The 20,372-nt window shown below is 42.5% G+C and overlaps 1 protein-coding gene across 50 annotated transcripts in view; it reads right to left on the reverse strand.

The window, feature by feature from the left end:
• SORBS1 (sorbin and SH3 domain containing 1) overlaps positions 1 to 20,372 on the reverse strand; it is a 158,191-nt gene that overhangs the window by 64,260 nt on the left and 73,559 nt on the right. For 14 of the 50 annotated variants that reach the window (XM_063163701.1, XM_063163724.1, XM_063163717.1 and 11 more), the window contains exon 1: positions 7,592 to 7,741. In XM_063163701.1, the coding sequence (XP_063019771.1) occupies positions 7,592 to 7,623 (32 nt within the window). In that variant the 5' untranslated portion in view covers positions 7,624 to 7,741. Of the gene's footprint in view, positions 1 to 7,591; positions 7,748 to 15,858; positions 15,961 to 20,372 lie in introns of those variants that run through there. The other 36 variants (XM_063163693.1, XM_063163699.1, XM_063163695.1 and 33 more) reach the window with 11 other exon arrangements.

The following is a 20,372-nucleotide window of genomic DNA, read 5'->3' on the forward strand; positions in this document are numbered from 1 at the left end:
TGAGGAGTAAAGGGAAAATTGCTTGGCGAAACAAGAAACCAAACAACAGAGTTGGAAATACTTTTCCTTTTACATGAATTGGAGGCAGCAGTGGAACATTGTAAGAGATGAAAATTCCCTTCAGGGAATTGAATTTGTTCTCCTGCCTCAAGCATCTCCTTTCTTAACCAGCATTTGTTTCATGCCAGCCAGAATATAATGAGCATGTTCAACAGACACTCAAAAGGAAAGAAAACCCAACAAGCAAGAAAAGTAACAGATGAGACTATAAAATGAGACAATATCTGGGCTCCCCAGCAAGCCACCCTAGGAATAGCTGCCAACACTTAATTGTTTAAGTATTTCCTTCACTAAAATACCCACATAAGATATACATTGTGGGTTCATGAATCCTCAGCAGGATTCAGCCTAGCTCCAAGTTGGTCCCAGAAAAATACAATGTAAAGTGGGGGGTACAGTATAAAATCAGCCAACAACAAAAACTGAGTCCAACTAGAAAGGCTGCCTGATTTTGCCTGCCCTTACAGTATCTGCTTTTTATTTCTACCATTTCATATTAGAAGTGAGTCCCTGAAATAGTAATGGTTGACACAGCCTGAAAATGTGGACAAACATACTTAGTAATAATGGTCCTTCTGATCTCTGTATGTTTGCATTCCAGAAAGATGCCTTAGTTCAAGCAACTCAAAAAGAAGCAGTCTAAAATTATGTTATCCTGCTTAAGGAGATTTGTAGCAACACTGTGCTTTTCTACCCATAGAAAAATGATACATATTAAACTCACTGGGATAAATACCAGTCATTCCATGGGCCAGGAGAGAAGCACAAGAAGGGGCAACACTGCAGTGAATCTCATCTCATCTTTAGGAACAATCTCTCTTTGAAGCTGAGAGGTTGCTGATACCCAGGTGTTTTAACTCAGCACTGGCCTTCCCCATGGGCTTCATGCAAGTCAGCACAGAATTTCTTCCACTCCAAGCATCCCCAAGAGGTTGTAATGATTTCCTCTGGTATGCAAGATTAAAAAGGGGTGGGGAAAAATAATTCAATATATTACCTTTTCAGGGGAGGAAAGAGGATTTACTGGCTATAATGTCTGGGCAAAGGCAGGGTCCACTGCTGCTGCAATGCCACAGCAACACTTCCCCTCCCACAACAGGGAGCAATTAAACTCATGTCCACATGCTTCACCCTTTTAAAATGTCTCATTTGTTTGGAAACAGTGACATCACAACTGCCATAAAACTCTGATTTCAATCATATCTTTTTGATTCAAGTCTTGACATTGCTTACAGTGCAAAGCACTGACCTTCACTGCATTAAGAAAAGCATTTAGGAAAAAAATCACACCAAAAAGAAGCATAACTATTTAGCATTAATAGATTAAATTACCTTTTACAAACAAGTGATTTGAGGAAAAAACCAAAGCAATAATTAAAGAAGATTGCTAAAATTAAATGGAAGATGTGTACAAACCCATTAGATCTAGATTGGATCTGGAAAAATTACTTTTCCACATATCCCCACACTTACTAGCAATTATGGAATTCAATTAAAATAACAAGCATCCAGTGTTCACTTACTGTGAAACTAATCAGCTTCCTTCAAGCACTCAAACCTGTGCTTAGTGCGAGTTCCCATACACAGAATGGATTCAGCATGCTCAGGCTGAGAGTAACCAATCCTGAGTCCCTGCATTGGTCTAACTCCAGAAACTCCATTTAAAAGCTGATTTTGATCAGCTGAGAATCTGCACACAGATCTGCTGCATGCAAGTAGAAATAACTGCGGTTTAATTGACAAAATGACAGTGCATGTTTGGAGTTGAGGAATGCTGTGGCACTTTATTGCATCAGGGCTACAGAGTTATTCTACATGTCTGCCACATACTTGATCCAAAGCACAAACTGAAGTGCTATTAGGCCTATCCCAGTCCTAGGGCTGCTCTTGGCATCAGATGGACAGTCCAGCCAGGTAACACATCTGGCTCCATGGCGCCGGTGCAGCCAAGTACTGGCCCGTACCAGCTGGGAAGGCACATGCTGTAAGCCAGGGTGCTATGGACGTTTGGATGGTACATCCTTAGGTAGACTAGTCCCTGACAGGCTGGGCAGACAGGCTGTCCCTGGAAACAGGTGGGTCTGGAATCATTTGCTGCTCCCAGTTTCCCTCAAGAACTTTCTGTAGACATGGCAAAGCTGTTCCTGCAGACACACACAGTATGCACCGCAATACTTCAGAAGGGAGTGTTTCAAAGGGAACCAAGAATGAGGTCCTTCATGTCAGTGTTAAAAACTGTGAACTCCCTATTGCCAGATCAGGCAAAGAAAAAAAGAAAAAGTACTCTAAAGCAAAACCCCTACATGTCTCCTTTCAGCTCCCTGCTCCAACCAGCTAACCAGTGTGTCCTTGCCAGCCTGGAATTAGTGCCTTTCCTGAAACAACAGACATAGCAACAAGGGCTTCAAAGCTGTACACATGCAAAACACAATGAAAGGTAATGAATTCCTCAGGGCATAAACCAGCAGCTGTAACCCTGCACATGCCAATGTCCATATATAACATCCACCAACTCCTTGTCAGGTCAGTCCTACCTCTAGACAGATGTTTAACTTTTCCTTCCTCCCTTTCACCCCCAACACATTTCTCCAAGGCTGCAGTTCCTTCCCTACTTGGTGTGGAAAAGAGAGCAGCATGTTCAGAAGCCTATTTAGGAGGAATGCAGATAAGTGGCAACCACTTCTGTACAGCCTGTCTGGATTATCTCACATGCTCTAAAGGTTTGAATACTTCCCCTACAAAGGCAGGGGTAACAAACAGCTCATTAATAGTTCTGAGCAAGGACACATGCTCTTAGGTCACTGGTATCTCAGCTAAGAGTTGTGGGCAGTCGTTATTTTTGGTGGTCTAATGTGAGTGTGGGGAAAAGTAACTTCCTTTCTTCCCTTGTTATTACTGACAGCTCTGGTGACTCACATAGCATTTTAAACCTATTGCTATGCATGAGATGAACATTCAAAACTTATTGTGCTTATCCCTTATATTCCTGAGATGTAGATCCCTTTATTTTTCTCAGTTTCAGGTTTTTCACATTTTCAAAGTTTTCTCTCTAAATACAAGAAGAGCTTTAAGTGCTTTGTGGATGCATTTAAATGAAAAATCTAATTCTTATGCATATTAGTATAAAGTACGAGCTGAGGCTATCAGAAAAATTGCAAGCTTTCAGACTAAAAGGATGATTAGCAATCACAAAACTTACTTTTCACCTGGTCAGGTCTTACACATCACTGGCAGCACTCACTTGTTTCACCCTGGCTCAGCCCCTTTCTCACAATGCCATCAGTGTTCCTGACCCAAATGCTCCTCTTCAATGAGCCATGTCAGCAATATAGAGTCCCAAATCTGGAAAGTGGGCAAAGAGCTGCACTGCAGTCAGTGCCTCCTACCAGCATGTTCCTCCACTTAAAGGAACTTTCTAGAAAAACACATCCCCTGTGCACTTCTCACCTCACATCATATAAAACGTGACAAGAGAAAAAAATAATTTAGAATAGAGCAGGCAGCTCCGGTTAACCCAGGCAATCGGCTCTGTCTTCAACTATCATTATTCTCTTATTCTGGAATACTGAAATATGTTGTCTGTCATTTTTATTTTAAGGGTTAAAGAATGTCCTGTCATTCCTTCAGAAGACATCATGCTCCTAAGAATAAAAGTCATGAAAAACCTGAGTAAGCAAGCAGTGCACATAGAATAATCACACCAATTCTGTACAAGACAACAGCTTCCACACACTCTTCAGCAAGTGTTAAGACAGCAGAGAGAGAGCACTGAAAGCTTACTAAATGAAACAAATGGCATCATTACACACCAGCTTGGATAAGGCGTTCTTATAAATAATTGAACTTACAGCTGTTATGATAAACAAACACAGCACATTTCAAATGCAGTACTGCTTCCTTCTTTTCCTTTAAATATAGTGCGTGTCTGCTGCCTTCCAAATGAGCAAATTAAATTATCTGGGGCACAGGTGCCAGTTTTTATGCAATTTATAAGGAATGTACCTCTCTAAATAACAAAAATTAAATAGAAAATGTAAACTAGGAGCTACGGCTTTAAGAATTCCGAGATGCTTTTGAACTAAGTCATCTCACAGTCAGTCAGCTTCAGAGTAAACAAAGTTTACTGCAACCTGAGTTGACTCAGTTCAAGGTCACCACTTGTGGAGCAGGGGGCAGAAAAGAATCTCCTGGGTCATCCAGCCTACTCCCATGCTATTGCAGGCAACTGTGTCATACAACCCTGTGCAAGAACACTTCACATTCCAGTTTAAAACTGCTAAAATTTCCCGCCTCCACTGCTCTTCCTGGAAGCCTGCTCCAGAACTCATTCCCCTTATGGCATGAATGCTGTTTCTCATTTGCAACCTAAATCATATTCATGAACAGCTACAGATAAATTGTTTTGCACCAGCACAATTTTTCTGTTTGAGCAGGTCCTCCTCCTTGCACTCACCCCTATCCATGCATTTTTAGAAAGCAATTGCACCTCTGAGTCTTCCTCAGAAGTGAAATTGCATTCCCAAAGAAATTGGCCAGTGTGCTGCTACCCATCTCATTAAAATCTGGCAAGTAGTGAAGACTTCAAAAGGTCGGCAGGCCAAAGTTTAAACTCCACTGAACGTCACAAAGGCAGTGAGCAAAGCCTACAGCTGACATGCCAACAGCTGAACAGCAAGGCTGAAAAGGTAAATTATCTCTTTTTGTCCATTCTGCCTCTGACCTCTACACTAAAACGAATTTCATGATTAGTGCTAGTTCAGATACTGACTTGATGTCTACAGGAACCTCCCTGCAAAGAAACAGACTGGAATAATTTCATACTAGCCACTAAACTTTGATTAAAAAACACTGACTTATACCTGGAAGATTGTGTGGATGAAAGGTGGCTCTTGCTTGAGCCATCAACCTACTGCTCTGCTACAGACTCAGGGTTGAAAAACAGCCATCCAGAAGGTTGTTTGGATCACAGCCGACTTGACATGCACTTTAGCACCATTCCCTCTGGATAAGAAACTGCTTACATTCCTGCCTTACAGCGAAAACATTTCTTCTCCTGACAATAGATTCTCCTGACAATAGACTCCAAATACACTTGTAACTGGGCTTTGACTTCCTCCTGAGTCTGTCATGACTGCCCTCTGTCTTGGTGGCTGAGACACGGTGACAGTAGCCCTGGCCCATGTATCGTGGGTGTCAGCTGAAGAAACAAATGCCTTTCTGCCACACCCATACACCCAAGCAAATCACATGAACATTTTGAAACTTCAGAAAGAAAACCAACATTTTCCAGGATATTTTGAATAAAGTCTCATCTCTATCTTAGCAAAAGACACAAAGCACATCACTTGACAGCAGCAGCAGTTGAGATTTCTGTTCAGATTTATCTGCAATATGTATGATCACATCTCATAGACAGAAACACTTTACAAACAAGCTGATGTACATCCTATAAAAGGGAGCTCACTGGACACAGATCTCAGGCTGCCAGCTCCAGGGAAGGCTGTAAACATTTAACAGCATACCACAACCTGGGACTGTTCAGGACACAACTGAGATTCACACAGGAACTAGGGCAAGGAGCACACAACTGCTGAAACAGGAATTTATTTACAGGTAGGGAGTAACTCCTTCCATGACACCCAATTTACCTTTGTTGCAAAAGGAAAATCTTTCAATCTGCAATGACCGCACCTAGCCAAGAGGATGCTGCCTTTGTACTTGAGCTGGAAGAAATGGAGGATTCATTGAGTTCAAGCTGTTGTGAGACTACTTGTAAGAGCTGTGCAGCTGGGGTGCTCTGGGTACTGCACCTAACTCTCTGCAGACCTCTGACATGGGGCCACTTGTGCCTTGGCAGAACAATTGCTGTAAATAAACAGACCCAAATTCCAGAAGCCCTAATTATGTATAACAATGAACCCATTCAGCTGACTGCAGGATTGAGGGACACAAACACTGCACTGCATTTACTACAGTGAATGGCATTCTATAAATACAAATCAATTAGATCATCTAAACAACATCCAGCAGCTTCTCTTGCATGACTTTGTATAACAAAGACTACAAAGGCTGTCTTCACCTTTATCACACGCTCTCAAACAGTAAAGTAGTAAATAAGAGGAAGTTGCAGTAAGTAGAAATACTAATTAGAGAATGACTAGTGTCTCAAAGTTCAAATCCAGTTTACAAAAATATCATAAAAATTAAAGAGAAGACTGATGCACCTTTGAGATATAAAACAGATGCTCTAGATACTTTAATGCTACAGACCATCTTATACCATTCCAGACACATTCTGAGATTTTCAGTTGTGTAAGGCAGAGGAATTGTGCAGGCCTGAATGAGTGCTCACTGTGGCAGCCACACAAAATATTAATTACAACCTCTTCCAGCATTAGCTGTTCTAAAGCTCTGTACAAACACTCACTAAGCTACAGCTAATACTTTTCAATACATAGAGGTGATAGTTTTATTTTATACCAAGATGGAAGATTTGGGCCTCTATCCTATGCAACATCCAAAACTAGCTGATGTGGCATAGTGTAACAGGGCCTTATAAGTATCAGTCTTACAGGTTGCTTTTTATAGTTTCAAAATAAGAAAAATCTGTTTGAGAGTTGGTCTCCTTCACAAACAACTGCAACAACCTCCAGAGAATCACACAGAGCTAAGTCTAACCAAAGCACACAGGGAGCCAGGCATACAATACTGCCAACACATTCTGACAAGCCTAGTTGGAAGCCAGCTGAAATCAGACAAGGTCATTTTCTTTAACCTCTTCCAACCTGGAAGCACTGCTATGCTAGCAAAATTGCTAGGGGACTATATTCATCTGCCTGGATATCAGACACAAAATGGTCTCAGCAAAACTCAGAAGGCTGGCCACTGGCCTGCTAGTCCTGATGGACTGTGCTGCCTCCAGAGTCACCTACATGCCAGACAGAAGGACTCAGTGACTGCTTCTCTACTCACTACTGAAAACACTTGCAGAAAACCAAACTGATGAGTGCAGCAACAGTCTGACATTCCAAATGTCTCAAGAAATAGCAGAAAGTTACATTCCAGAAACCAGTCCTCATCTTTACTTCTCTCTGACTCCTCCTGCCTCAGGTGACAAATTAATATATTGCTGAGAATTCCACATCCATTCTCTTCGCTTTCCTCTTAAGCAGCTGCCTCAGAATCTGCATTCAGGAGCTCCTTTCAATTTCTCTTTCCCATAAAAATAATTAGGAGAAAGATCCAGTCACTAGGGTAAGGAGGCAAGGACACGCCCATTTCCCTTAATGAGAACACAGACCCACGTAATGACTACCTTCATTTGCCTCTTGTGCCTGATCAGCAAGCAGAAATATCTATCCAATTGAAAGCAGCATTCTGAAAATCAGTGTGCATTGCCCACCAGACCTACCCACTCAGTGTATATTAGCATATACCAGAGTCATATAAAGTCCTGGGAGTTCAGCTCACAGCAGGTCTAGCAGAGGTAGATGTGACTAACTGTGACTAAAAACCATACTGGTGTCCTTACCTCAATTCAGGCTTTTCAGTCAATGGAGCCATTTTCTTAATTGCTTGATTTCACTCCATGAGAGGCACAAAAGAGTTAAGAAAACCTTTCACTGTGTTGCCTAGTCACTTGGCTGCTGAAGTGTAAGAAATTGGTGGAGACATCTCTCTTTCTCTCTGGCATCCTTAAATACCTTGCTCCTCCTACTGCTGTGCTTTAATTAGCCAGCTGGTTCTTAGTCACCCCATCCTGTCACTAGGCTTGCTCACCAACAGCCACCCCCACCCAGCCTGCCTGTCACTCCCCTGCCACTGTCATCACCAAGGACACGGTCTCTTCCTGCAGCTCTGGAGCTGGGGAAGGGAAGGACAAAAAGGGTGGAGGTGACACTCCAGGGTAGCATTGGGATGCACTTGAGAAGAGAAGTGACAGAAAGACCTTGAAGGGATGTTAAATTACAGGGAAAGTACTTGAAAAAGCACTTTTCTGGTTTTTTTTGGTTTTTTTTGTTTTTTTTTTTTTTTTTTTTTTTTTTTTTAAATCAGGCAGCATCCACTTATCTAGGAAGGAAAATTTTCATTAGCACTGGACATGGCAGATCCTATTTCAATGGCTAGGAGCTGAAGGGGCAGCTAAAGTTTCTGCTCTTGTCAGGTGAGATTTGTAGCATAAATACCTGACATGACACAAGGGGAAACTAACTGCTTGTATGGCTAAAACGTATTACATGCCCACTCCTTGAGCATTGTAACAGGCATCAAAGAAGTTTCAGCAGTACTAGGGTATCCCTAGAGTGGAGTGTCCCCTCCACAGTGTGGCTTGGCAACCTAAAACTTGCCATGGAGTGGAGGTGATGGCAGCTTTTAAGAGTGCAAGAGTATCTCACATCCCCAGGCCTGGGCAGCCCTTCAGTGGGAAGGTGAACTGCAGCACAGAATCACCCTTCCTTCCACCGCCAATGTCTACAACACAAACAAATGGGACAAAGACTTCATCAACTCAGACCCTGGAGGCTGCCTCATGCAAGACCAAGTGGTAATTTAATAGTGGAAATAATTTGGAGGCCCCTAAGCCTCTTGGTACTATCCTTTGTCACCAGCACTGGCTTTCATGACTGACACTCCAATGTGTCTCTATTTGCAGCCTGTCCCTGGATTTTGATTCCTCAAATACACACGTACAGACATTGATCTGCTGCCAAACTTACAGACTGATAAAATGTACTGAAAATGATTGCAAGACGAGCATCTCAGCATTCAAATGAGACCTAGAAAGCAACACAGATTCCAAGAGTTGCTGATTGCAGAAGGGCATAGAGCAAAACTGATTCTGTAGGTCAAAGCTTACACTACTGATTCTTTCAGTAAAATGTTAGCAAAGGACACAGAACAAAGGTCTCCAAATACCTACACATATAAATCCACACTCATCCTCTGTCAAATGCTGACTCAGCAATACAAGATCTCCTTTTTCCTCCCCAGTAAATCCTTTAGCATCCCAATACTTACCTCCCACCAAATGAAGCATTTCATTGTAAACCAAAATTGGCATAACTCCAACTTGGTATATTGGCTAAGGGGCCAGAAAGGGCTGCTCTATTTTACTTCATTGAAGACCAATCCCAAACCTCAGTGTGAACATGGCAGTGATAGTTCTAATCAGAGTAAACAAAGGGCTCTGGAGCCCACATTTACTACCACATCCCAAAGACTAATGTTGGGGAGCTTGTACCTGGGTTTTTGATTTCATCTACCACAGCAGATACCAGACACTATTAGCAAAACTCAGGCCTGGATCTAGGTTTAGGGTCTAGTCCCTTTACATTTGAGGTGTGTTTGCTTTGGGTGGAGGAAGAGGGTCATTTCAGACATATCAACAGAATAAAGAGTGATGGAAAACAATTTGTATGTTTTGAGTAGTCAGATCCTACTCTCCTATTTGCAAAAAAAATGCAAATCAATCAACCAAACAAAAAACCTAACCCCATGTGGCTCTCAAAAACAAACCAGAAAAGCCAACAAAAAGCCCCACATTCTCCAAAGTAAGCTGTGCATCATCACCAACTCCAATTATTTGAAACATACTTATTTACACAACGTGAAACACAGTTTACACAGTATGCAACAGGAGATACCCATCAGAACCCAAAGACAACATCCTTGATCTCCTTCACGTCTCTTGTGAAGCCAGGACCACATGAAAGCAGGTCAGTTGGAAGCTGTATTGGCTGTGTAGCAGGGGATTATAAACAAGCCCCTGACAGTTTGTCTTCAGGTAACAAAAATGACAGTGATTTTAAAAAAATTGTAAAAGTAACAGGTAGTGAATGAAAGCATAGCACCTAGGGAGAGGCAAAGTAAGAAAGGATCCAGAAGTTGGCTCAGGTCCAAAGTTAGGATGCTCAGATCAAGATGGGCTTTGAAACATTGCTGGTCTTTGCAGAAACCAGCTGAGAGGACCTTCAAACAGCTTGAGAGGAGTTTCTATTACAGACCACCACTTGAATGGAAAACAGAATTTTCACAGAATTCCACCTGGGTGAAGAGCACCAAGCTTTGTCTGGCTGCAGGGCCACAATGCTTGGCTGTTTCTAAAGTCAACCTTGAGTGCAGGATAAAAAGCTTTATGAAGTGTTGATGTTTTACCATCAATCCACTGTACTAAAGTACCGTGCTCTGCAATTTTCCTGGCATCTGCTGTTGCACAATCCTGGCTGTGTTTTTCCCCATAATACCATGTCTTTGTGAAAGATAAGTTCACCATAGTGGTAGAAGGAAATAGCAAAAAGGAGCAGATTCATTTTTTCAACAAAGGAAGTCTTTGGCATAACAGAAGTAGATGTTGGTTCTAGGATATTCTGGACACCTGCTCTAGTAGCCACTGGACAAACCTGTTTTCACTGGAGGGAGTAATTTTACCAGTTATAAGCTACCCTGAAAAGCTCTGTTGCACAATCCAAGCAGCTTTTTTTATTTTGGTAAATATCACACAGCTATCACAGTTCTTTTACGCCACCCCAATATGCTGTGGGACTAGGCTTTCCAGCTACCAGAAGAAGGCAGAGGTGCTGTGACAGGGAGTTTAGAAAAGGAAGTACTTTTGATAGATCTGGGAAATGCTGAACAAAAGTGATTGAAGTTACTTCATTCTGCAGATGGAGGAGGAAGGCAAGCAAGCTTGCGTCATGCTAGTGCTTTTAGTTCAGTTCCAGGGTTTGAATTGCAAAACAAAACTCAGCCAAAATAACACGTTGCTGCCAGAGTTCCACCCAGTACTGTCAATGAGCACAAACTCATTCACCCAACATCCTTGCCCTGCTTTGTTACAAAACAGCCACCCAGGTTGTGGTTAGGATAGTATGACAGCACCCTCTCTGCTACAAAAGATGAGCCCCACCTTGCCCCAAAGCTCCCAACACATGGACCCCCTTGACCTGAGCCTGAATTCTGCAGCTCAGTCCTGCCCAGCTGAAATGCAAGGGAAGCAGCAGCACTGCAGAATGAAATACTGTCACCAGCAGCCCCTACAATCTGCCAGGCTGCTCCTTCCAACTGCACAAGGACTCAGGAAGCACTTCCAGCTGAGTCTGTGTGGCATGAGGGGTTCAGACTGTTATCAGAGACTGAGAAAAATTCCTTGGAAAGATGTGTACAGGTCTTTTAAGAACCCTAGACAGGAACTTCATCTGTCAGCAGGAGCAAGTCTTCAGGACAGAAGTTAAGGGACAACAAGAGGTCCTTGTAACAACAAGGTATGTACTAATCCAGTGAAAGCACATAACCTGCTAAGCATAGAGAGAGACTAGCAGATAATACAAAACAAAGTGCTAAAATTTTTTCTCAAATGGCTGAGAAAAACAAATGCAAAATTTGTCTTCCTTGCTGAAGATTGAAGAACTGTCCTAGTGTCCCTTTTGGCTGTTGAAAATTAGGGCTGTACTGGAGATCAGTGATGCCCCATTTAAAACAGAATGAAATACCACCTGGTAGGATCCCAGTTTACCTGCACTCAGGATCTGAAGCATCTCAAGGGAAACCTCAGTGAGAGGCATGGCGCCTGCTGCTGTTGTCTTCTGACTGCCAAGCTCCACAGGAGGTGGACAGACTCTCTTACATCAGCATAATCTGGGAGTGATCAGCTGTTTAGCAGGCACCTGAGTAGAACATTTTTTCCAGCTCCTACTGATCTGCTAACCTATTTTAATTCTCATGCATAAAAGAAAGTATAACCTTGCTCTTCTTCCTAGAATATCTGCTGACCCTGGTCCAAGCAATTTTGTGGAATTCAGGACGTGCTAACTGCAACACTATAAGGGAAAAACTTGGGGCCCAGCTATGTTCACTCTAAGGAAGTCCTAGGATATGAATGGCAGTTACAGAACAAGACTGACAAAGCCTGCATCCTCACCTACACATAAGCATCTCCAGCCCCTTGTACCTTCTGCTGCCACGTACACACAGACAAGATGGAAGCAAAACTTGCATGCTGGGATTTGTGGCATCTGTGCAAAACTGAGGTGTGGGACACAAGGGACTCAATGATCACTGGACTGCTTGTGGCAGGAGAACCCAGGCTTGTGCTCCTCTACTACACAGGACTAAAAGTAGAGGCTAAAGAGAGTAGAGACTAGACTAAAGAGAGTAGAGACACTTTGTCCTCTACTAAAAGGACAAAGGCACTTCCTAAATTTACTTTAGGCGGAGCTGTGCTTACTGATCTAACCAGCACCTCAGTCAATGAAAGGCACTGCTGACTGTGAAGGCAACAGAATACACCCCAATCAATAATAAAAGCTTCTGTAAAGGCACCAGCTGTTCACCACTGCTCTTAACCTTTATGCTGTAGAGTTTAAATGAACCTCAAGGTAGTGTCAGGACAAAAATCACCTCCTAGATGACACAGAAAGAAGCTGAACTTCAATTCTCTTATTTTTCTTTAGACCCCAAATACTCAGATACTAGCCTAATCTCTGTGCCAGCACCCGAGTTTACTGGCTCTTCCAACGACAGTGATTTGTTAAGTTGCTGAGAGTAAAAAAGGAGACACAGCAGTGTGGTAAAGAAGGGAACTTGTAGAAGCAGAAAAGAAAATTTAAGCTGTGCTCTTTCTCCATCTCAGTATTTTCTTGCAATGCTTTTTCCTGCACCCTAAGTGCTAAAGACAAATGAATATCAAATCAGGCTACCCACAGCTGATTTTCTGTTCTCCAGGAACAGAACTACAGAGCCAAAAGAAGCAACATGTCTTCCAGCAGACAAGCCTGGGCATTCATGGAAACGAAGTCCCAGCAGTTCTGTGAAATGTATTTGCTCTGTGTGTCATTAATAAGCAAAAACCCAGCCCAAAAAGCCAGGCTGAGGAGAAATTTCGATTCTAACTTGACCAGCTGGCCAGTTACATTTGTAACTATGAAAGTTAATGAGAGAGTAATCATATTTCACAGTTCACAGGCGAAAGTCATTTCCTTTAGGAATTAATGATGGTTTAAATCATTGATTCCTCTCCTATAAACTGTAGCTGTCACAGAGTTTTGAAGGCTATACTTTAAATCTGTCTTCAAAGAGCAACACTTTGGTAAACATGCATTGAGAGGAAGAGTGCTTAAACCTCTCCAAGGGGAAGAAGAGAAAAGCTGATCTTCCCTCATCCCCCTGCTCCCAACAACACAAACATTTCTTGTCACAGCAAAGAAACAGCAACTGGATGACTAAATAATGATAATGACTGCTGCTCAGTGCACTGCTGGGCTTTGATTAGATTCTTCTTGGCCTCTAACCAGATTTAACAAAAAAAACCTAAACACAAAACCCCAAAGAAAACACATTGGACATTTAGAAGAGGCAGGACTGATGCTAATAGGATCAGTACAGTGCTCAGTTAAGATGCTCCAGGGTCATTGTCTCTGTCCAGAAAGACCAGATCCTTCACTTCAGTGACTTGGAATGAAGTAAACAAAGACATTGCCCATCAGGCCACGAGCTGCTCCCACGGCCCTTTGCATCAGAAGTTCCATAGCCCAAAAACCACAGCTCAACAGGCCTTGGGGAACATCCACCTCTGGAAGCCCAGGAGTGTCGAAATTTTCACATCCTAAACTAACTGCCCTGTGCCAAATAGGCAGGAGCTATGAATGTATGAGCAGATTGGGAAGACATTAAGGAAAACGTTTGAAACACACTGTCCCTTCCAGAATCTCTGCCTCATCAACGCTCCATCTGTTCCCAAAAATTCAATGGAAAAAATGAAATCTCCATTTTCCTGATTTCTTTAAATTCACTCTCACTGTTGCTGCTCTGGTTTCTGGCACAGTGCTGCATCATTTAAACCTCTATTACAGTCTCTGATGGGCAGAGCCAGTGCGCAGGTGGTGTGATCAACCAGCTGAAACCAAAAGTACATTCTGGGCACACCTTCCTCTAGAAGACATTCTGCTCTGACCCAAGGGAAAGTTGTGAAAGAAGACTTGTTACACCTTACAGCAGCTTGTCTGAATAACCTTAAGCATTCGCCCAAAGCAACAAACTCCAGAGCTGAATAAGGCAGCAGTTATTGACCAGCAGGCTCTGGGAAACCTGGCCATCAGTATATCTTTAACTCTTTAGCAGCTCTCCAACAGTTCTGTGTGTACACTAAGGGCACTTTTTCTCAGTTATTGAGCCTTGGACCTAATGTAGCATTTTCCACCCTTTGACAACAGAAGATTCAGTCAATATATATCCACTGTGCTTCCACAGATTAACTTTGTTTCCTGGTGCACTGGCTAGATCTTTTCCTTCCCTTTCCGTGCCTTTGGTCCATCTTGACAGGCCTGGAACTGTTTCGCATGCAGATCAATGCATACTGCATTGATGTAGTATGCATCTTTCTCTCATATAAAAAAGGTAATGTAAAAAGGGCCATTTAGGGCTCCACCTAAGCTGGAATAGGGGCTAAAGAGTAGGTTGTTCTCCTTCAAACTCCCATATGGGCTAGTCAGGCCCTGGTACTCAATGCTATGAACTCCCTGAAGAACAGATGTGCTGTGCCTTGATGCCACATGACAGCCAGTAGGACTAAGCAGGCACCACACATAAGGGAAGAAAGAGATGCAGATTTCATTACTTGGCTGATGACACAGGTCAGCCATAGCACAAGCATGAGGCACAGTGACTCCCAGGCATGTCTCTGAGAATCAAGGCTTCTTGGAGATGCTCTTTTTCCAGATCAAGGCCTGACGGCATATTTCTGCCTGGAAGAGAACCAAACATCACATTCTCTTTCCTCAAAGCTGTAAAACTGAGGGGAGGGAGCTTCCATCCCTTTTACAGCCAAAGTACAGGCTCACATTCAGGCCGGGTGTGAAACAGCCCATTGTGCCAGTTCAACAGTGGGGTCAATGTGACTTTGCTCATAAGGCAGTAGTAGGAGAATGACATAAAATTTGGCTTCATACATCCCAAAAGTTTCTCCAGCTTCCTCTCCAACCGCTTGAACTTTAATTCCTTAGAGAAAAGTAATTCATAAAAGACAGCAGCATCAGCAAACAACAGCCTCTGCATGTTCAGCATGTAAGAGGCTGATGCAGCCTCACTGGAAGGGTTGTGTAGCCCCAAAGGAAATAGACACAAGCAACCCTTGAGAATCATAGTGTCAGTATGGCCATGACCCTGGCATAGAGCCAAACACCAGGTAAAGAAAGAAGTAGCCAAAATGAATTGTATGTGTCATTTCTGTAAAGCCAGAAATTCAGTCTTTGGTAACTGTTGTTTTGACCTTTGCCCTCCTGATCACAAACAGGCTTCCTAGAACAGTCATCCTAAAGGGAAATTCCAAAATCCCACCACCTCCATCTGTTTCTGACCTGGAATAAGGCACAGAATATTTACTAGCACTAGCATCAAAATCAACAGAAAAGGATGTCACAAATGCAGATAATAAACAAGGGAGATGTAACAAATGCAGATGGCACAAACACAAATAGGAATGCATGTGATGGTGGCAAAGGTGAATTTAATTCTTTCTGGGACTATGTTTTATCTAATACATCCATGAATCATCACAAAAGTGGTATTTGGAGATTGTCCTTCAAGAACTGGAGCTGTTGACTGGTTCACATACCAAAAGAAGCCTGTGTTATACAGTGGCACTCTGGCCACCATACAGCTTTCTGCTGCACAACCCAGGTAGGTTGCTCCTAGGATGAAAACTCCTTCACTACAAGTGATAGAGGCAGCTGTGATTTTGGTGCCTGAAGTCAGGATGAAGTCTCCCAGTAATGCACTCCTTCCCCTCCCTTTCAGGCTACTCACAAAGCTGGATGAGCTTTCAGGCCCAGCTTAGGACAGGATCTTCTGACGACAACTTATACTCTGTCTTCTCTTCACATGCAACTGCTACATAACAGCTCATACCTACAAAAGCCAAAGAGAAAGAGAATTCTTATTAGTGCCATTAATCCTGCTGTCTAACACATTCACAGAGAGGGCTGTACCAAAGCAATAATTCATTCATAGAAATAATGCTACTTTTAGATGAAACAATTACCTCTGCTCACCATGCAGGAAGCACAGTTAGTATAAACATCAGTCTGCCCAGATCCACATCCCAGCATCCTCTGTATGAGAACCAATATTTATGGTTGTCTCCAGGGAAGGCTGAAACCACATCCGTTTTCCTGCCTTTCTGTTAGAGATTCCCCCTCGAGCAGCAAGGAAAGCTGAATAGCACAAATATTCATACCTCCTTACAACCTACAGTCTGTTTACCAATGTAAATCACTGTTGATTTCACTTCATTTAGTATACTAGTTTGCAAAATGCAAAAATATGTAAATACACATTTCTGCTGCTATCCCTGATGTGTGAATAGGCTTGTCTGATACAAAGCCTGGGCTGGGAACTAGGGATAACAGCAATTATGAAATGTAACTCACCACTGCCAGGAATAAAGAAGGAAGGCTAGATAGTAAATGTTTATTAAGAAACACGCACGTTAGGTTGTATTCAGACAAATTCCTTAGGATACACAGCTAGACAGACACAGAGGCAGAATTCACACAGAAAAATTTAATTATTTTTTCCATGCATTGATGCTTACTAAAATAAGTTATTTAACTCCAGTCCAATGTTAAGTCTAAATGGTAAGATCTGACATAGATTTGATAGATGGCTGTGCACCTTTATTGTTTCGCTCAATAACATTAACAGCAGTCTGCTGTAGTGAGATGCCTCTGCAGATAGACTTGTAAGTGTTGACACTCCTCATCTTTAATCATGTCATTTATCAGGCTGAACTAGGCAGCCAATCACTCTGAGCTCTTGCTGTAGGAAGTGAACAGAGGGGATCTTCCAGAGAGCAGTGCAACTTTTTTCTACACTACCTTCCTCATACTTCTCTGTACTCAAGAACTTCAAAAAGAGGTTGAGGAGACCAACTAGCAAAGTTTGATCCTTGTGCTGGATGACTGAACAAATCCTCATATGTGTTTTATTCAAGCTCTGAGGGGAATGAAGTCACATTTCTTTCAACTAGCAATGCAGGACCAGGACCTCCAAGGGCCTTGTACAACCAGCCTCACCATTTAGATATTCTCAGTGCACACGAGGCAAAAACACGACACAGAGAAAGCAGAAGGTGATGCTCAGAGAGAAAAGCACACATAAGGAGTATCAAGGACCTTGCACAGGAGCCATCTCAGACCATGCTTACAGAGCTCCAATAATAAGATTTTTTTACAAGCCCCAAGACATCTTTCAAAACCCATGAAGATCCCAAGCAATGAGCCTAGATGAACCAGGATAGTTTTTTAACAAAACTAGAATAGTCCTAGGAAAACACAAGCTGAAACAAATTAGAGTTTTCTGTTGAGGATGGTTTAATAGCTTCTACATCTTCAATGAGTCAAAAAGGATCAGCAAAAGGACACATTTGAAAGGCTTATTGCTAGTACTGGAAAGAAAATTTTCTATAAAGATGTCCAGAGTATGCACCAAGAGAGAGTTAATATTCCAGTGGCAAGGTCAAGCCTGGTTTTCCTGCAACACAAGAAGCTGCCCTGCTGGCATTAACTGCAGTTTGTTTGCCTTCCCAACCTGCCTTGTCCTTGGCAAAAGGCTGAAGCTGGCCAGAGTCCCAACTACCAAAAGCTGCCCAAAGCAGAGAACTGACATCACAAGGACTAAGAGCAAGACTGAAAGGGGGAGGAGAGAGGAAATGGCACAAAACCTAAAGCACAGAAACTTCTCTGGTGCTGAGAATTGTTACAAGCAAGGCTGTCACCTGGCACATAGCCAGGAGCTCAGCAAGACAAGAGAATACAGAGGAAGGTTATGACTGGTCTGTGCCCCAGTCTAGAAGTAACACCAAAATGCTCAAACTTTGCTTGAAAATATGTACCCCTTCAGCTCCTGGAGGACCACAAGAAGCTATTTTTGCTGAAAAATCTATGCAGGACTCACAGAAAGATTCAGTTTAGACAAACTTCATACCCTCTGCTGTGGGAGTACTTCACTTTCTGTCAATGGCAGCAAAATTAGGGAGCTGAGAGTATCAGAGAGAAAGGACACCATACCAAGAAGTTTTCAACATGTTTTAATTTTACTTCTGTTAGTAGTCAGCTGTGTGCTGGCTTTATCTGTTTCTAAGAGGTTGATTTCCACCACAGAAGCAAAGTGTGATGAAATAGTTTCTAATAATACAAAAGGTACTTGGATACTGCCTGCATAAGGAGCCAGCAACCAGCACCAACGATAACTGAGCTGCTCAGTGAGCTACAAAAAGCAAGTTACATACAGAAACTTTGAATGAATGCAGCAGGTGAGAAAATCAAGCAAATGGAGAGAAAACAAAAAAAACCACAAAACCAAACCAAACCAAAATCTCACCACGCAGCTAATGAAGAGGTTTCCCTGCAGCGTGTAGAGCTTTCTTCCTTCTTTTTTTTTTTTTTTTCCCTTTAATTTTTATAACTAAGGGTTTCCCTGACTCTGGACACACTTTGAGTTTAAAGACAAATAAATCACTGTGGCTGAGTATTTCTGATGCACTGAGTGACAGCCTCAGTCTGTCCTGGTACCCAAAGCTGGTATAAGAGGCTTTTCAGAATGACATGGGAAGGGAATAGCAGGAACATCACGGGAATGAGACTAAAGTACTAAAGTAATAAGGTCTACAATTTTACAGATGTTTCTGGAGGCTGTTTTATTCCATGCTAAGGACTGATACACTGGCTGACAATACTATGGTAGTGCAGAATCAAGCTCTCTTGCTTCTTCTCCCTTTTTCAGATCAACAGCCAGGCACATCTTAAATGAGTTGGACACGGGCCACACTCAAACCACATCCCTATGGAGGAAGGAATGCTGCCAAAAGAAAACAGGAGAAGTGAGAAACAGGAGAAAATTTCTTGTTGCAGACAGTGGCCACACATGATCCAGAAGGACAAATCTAAGAATACACTTACGAGCCCTGATAAGGACACCTAGTCCCAACAAACCCACTGTAGACACAAACATCAGCTCAGCATGTTGCTATTCTTGCAGTAATTTTCCACACTTCACAGCCTGAGCTCACACACAACCAAGCAGACAGCACAGCTTCCAGTCCCCCTTAGGCAGCAATGGAAAACACTCTCCAAGTGATCTCACACCTGAACACAACAGGAGGGCAGCACACACACACACACGGCCTCCAGTTCAAGAACCGGAGGTGCCAAGCAAAAGAAACATAGGAGTCTCACATTGTTTTCAAGGTAAAAAGAAAAAGGGCCTGACCCTGCTTGACTTCATCATGATGTTTGTACAGCACAGTGCTTTGGGCACTGAGCTGCAAAATCAAAGCAAGTACAATGGCAATGAAAATATAATCAAACACATCAGTGTGGGACCAGCTTTGCAATGCAAAAGTTAGGAGCTGGAAACTAAGATCAACAAACAATCCTGAGATCTAAAGGCCATTTAGAAAACAACAAATTCAAGCAGCTCTGTAAGACTAGTAGGATAAAAACATTATATTTCCCATTGTCCACATAAGAACAGGCAGTCCCTTTTCAAGGAATGTAAATGGACAAGACACATGAGGGGGGAAAAGATGCACAGATGAGGAGTGATTTGACCTGATCACACCAGAATCAGTGCCAGGAACAAACTGTGACTCCAGCTTTCCTAGCACAATGCTCTTCCCATGGTCTATACTGCCTCCAAGCCTGAAAACTGACACCCATCTTTTGAAAGTGTTTTCACTGAAAACTGTTTGTCACCATCCCACCTGCTGGAGCTTACAACTCCCTGCGGAACTCATAGCAGAGATGTTCAAGTGAGCACTTCATAATCCACAGAAGGCTGAATCCACCAAGGTAAATTGAATAACCAGTGTCAATAAAGCAAGCTGATCTATTTTCTCGATGCTGATCACACAGCGCTCACAGGGACCCTTCAGCTGGGAAAGCTACAAGTGAGGCCAACCATCAGTAATGGTAAAGCAACAAGAAGCAGTGTGGAAGGGAAGACAAGCGTCCCTGTTTTTAACCTGAGCAACTGTTTGCTAAGTTGATGCTTGTCCTTGGTCTCAGATATAGTTATGCCCTTCCACTCTGGAAGTCCTAAGACTTGTCATTCAGCTCAGGAGAGATATTAAGATCTTTTGAAAATTTCTTACCTGAGCCACTCCATCACAGTAGCTCTAGCTTAAGTATCAAATATAGCAAAAATGCCATCCTCAGCTAGTGCAGCAAAAAAAAAATTCTGATAATTTTTTTGCTAACTAAAATTATTAATAATAATGAAGTAGTAGTAATAATAATAATCATCATCATCATCAAACTTAC

This window comes from Melospiza melodia, chromosome 9, assembly GCF_035770615.1.
Source record: "Melospiza melodia melodia isolate bMelMel2 chromosome 9, bMelMel2.pri, whole genome shotgun sequence".
In the NCBI taxonomy this organism is placed as follows: domain Eukaryota; kingdom Metazoa; phylum Chordata; class Aves; order Passeriformes; family Passerellidae; genus Melospiza; species Melospiza melodia.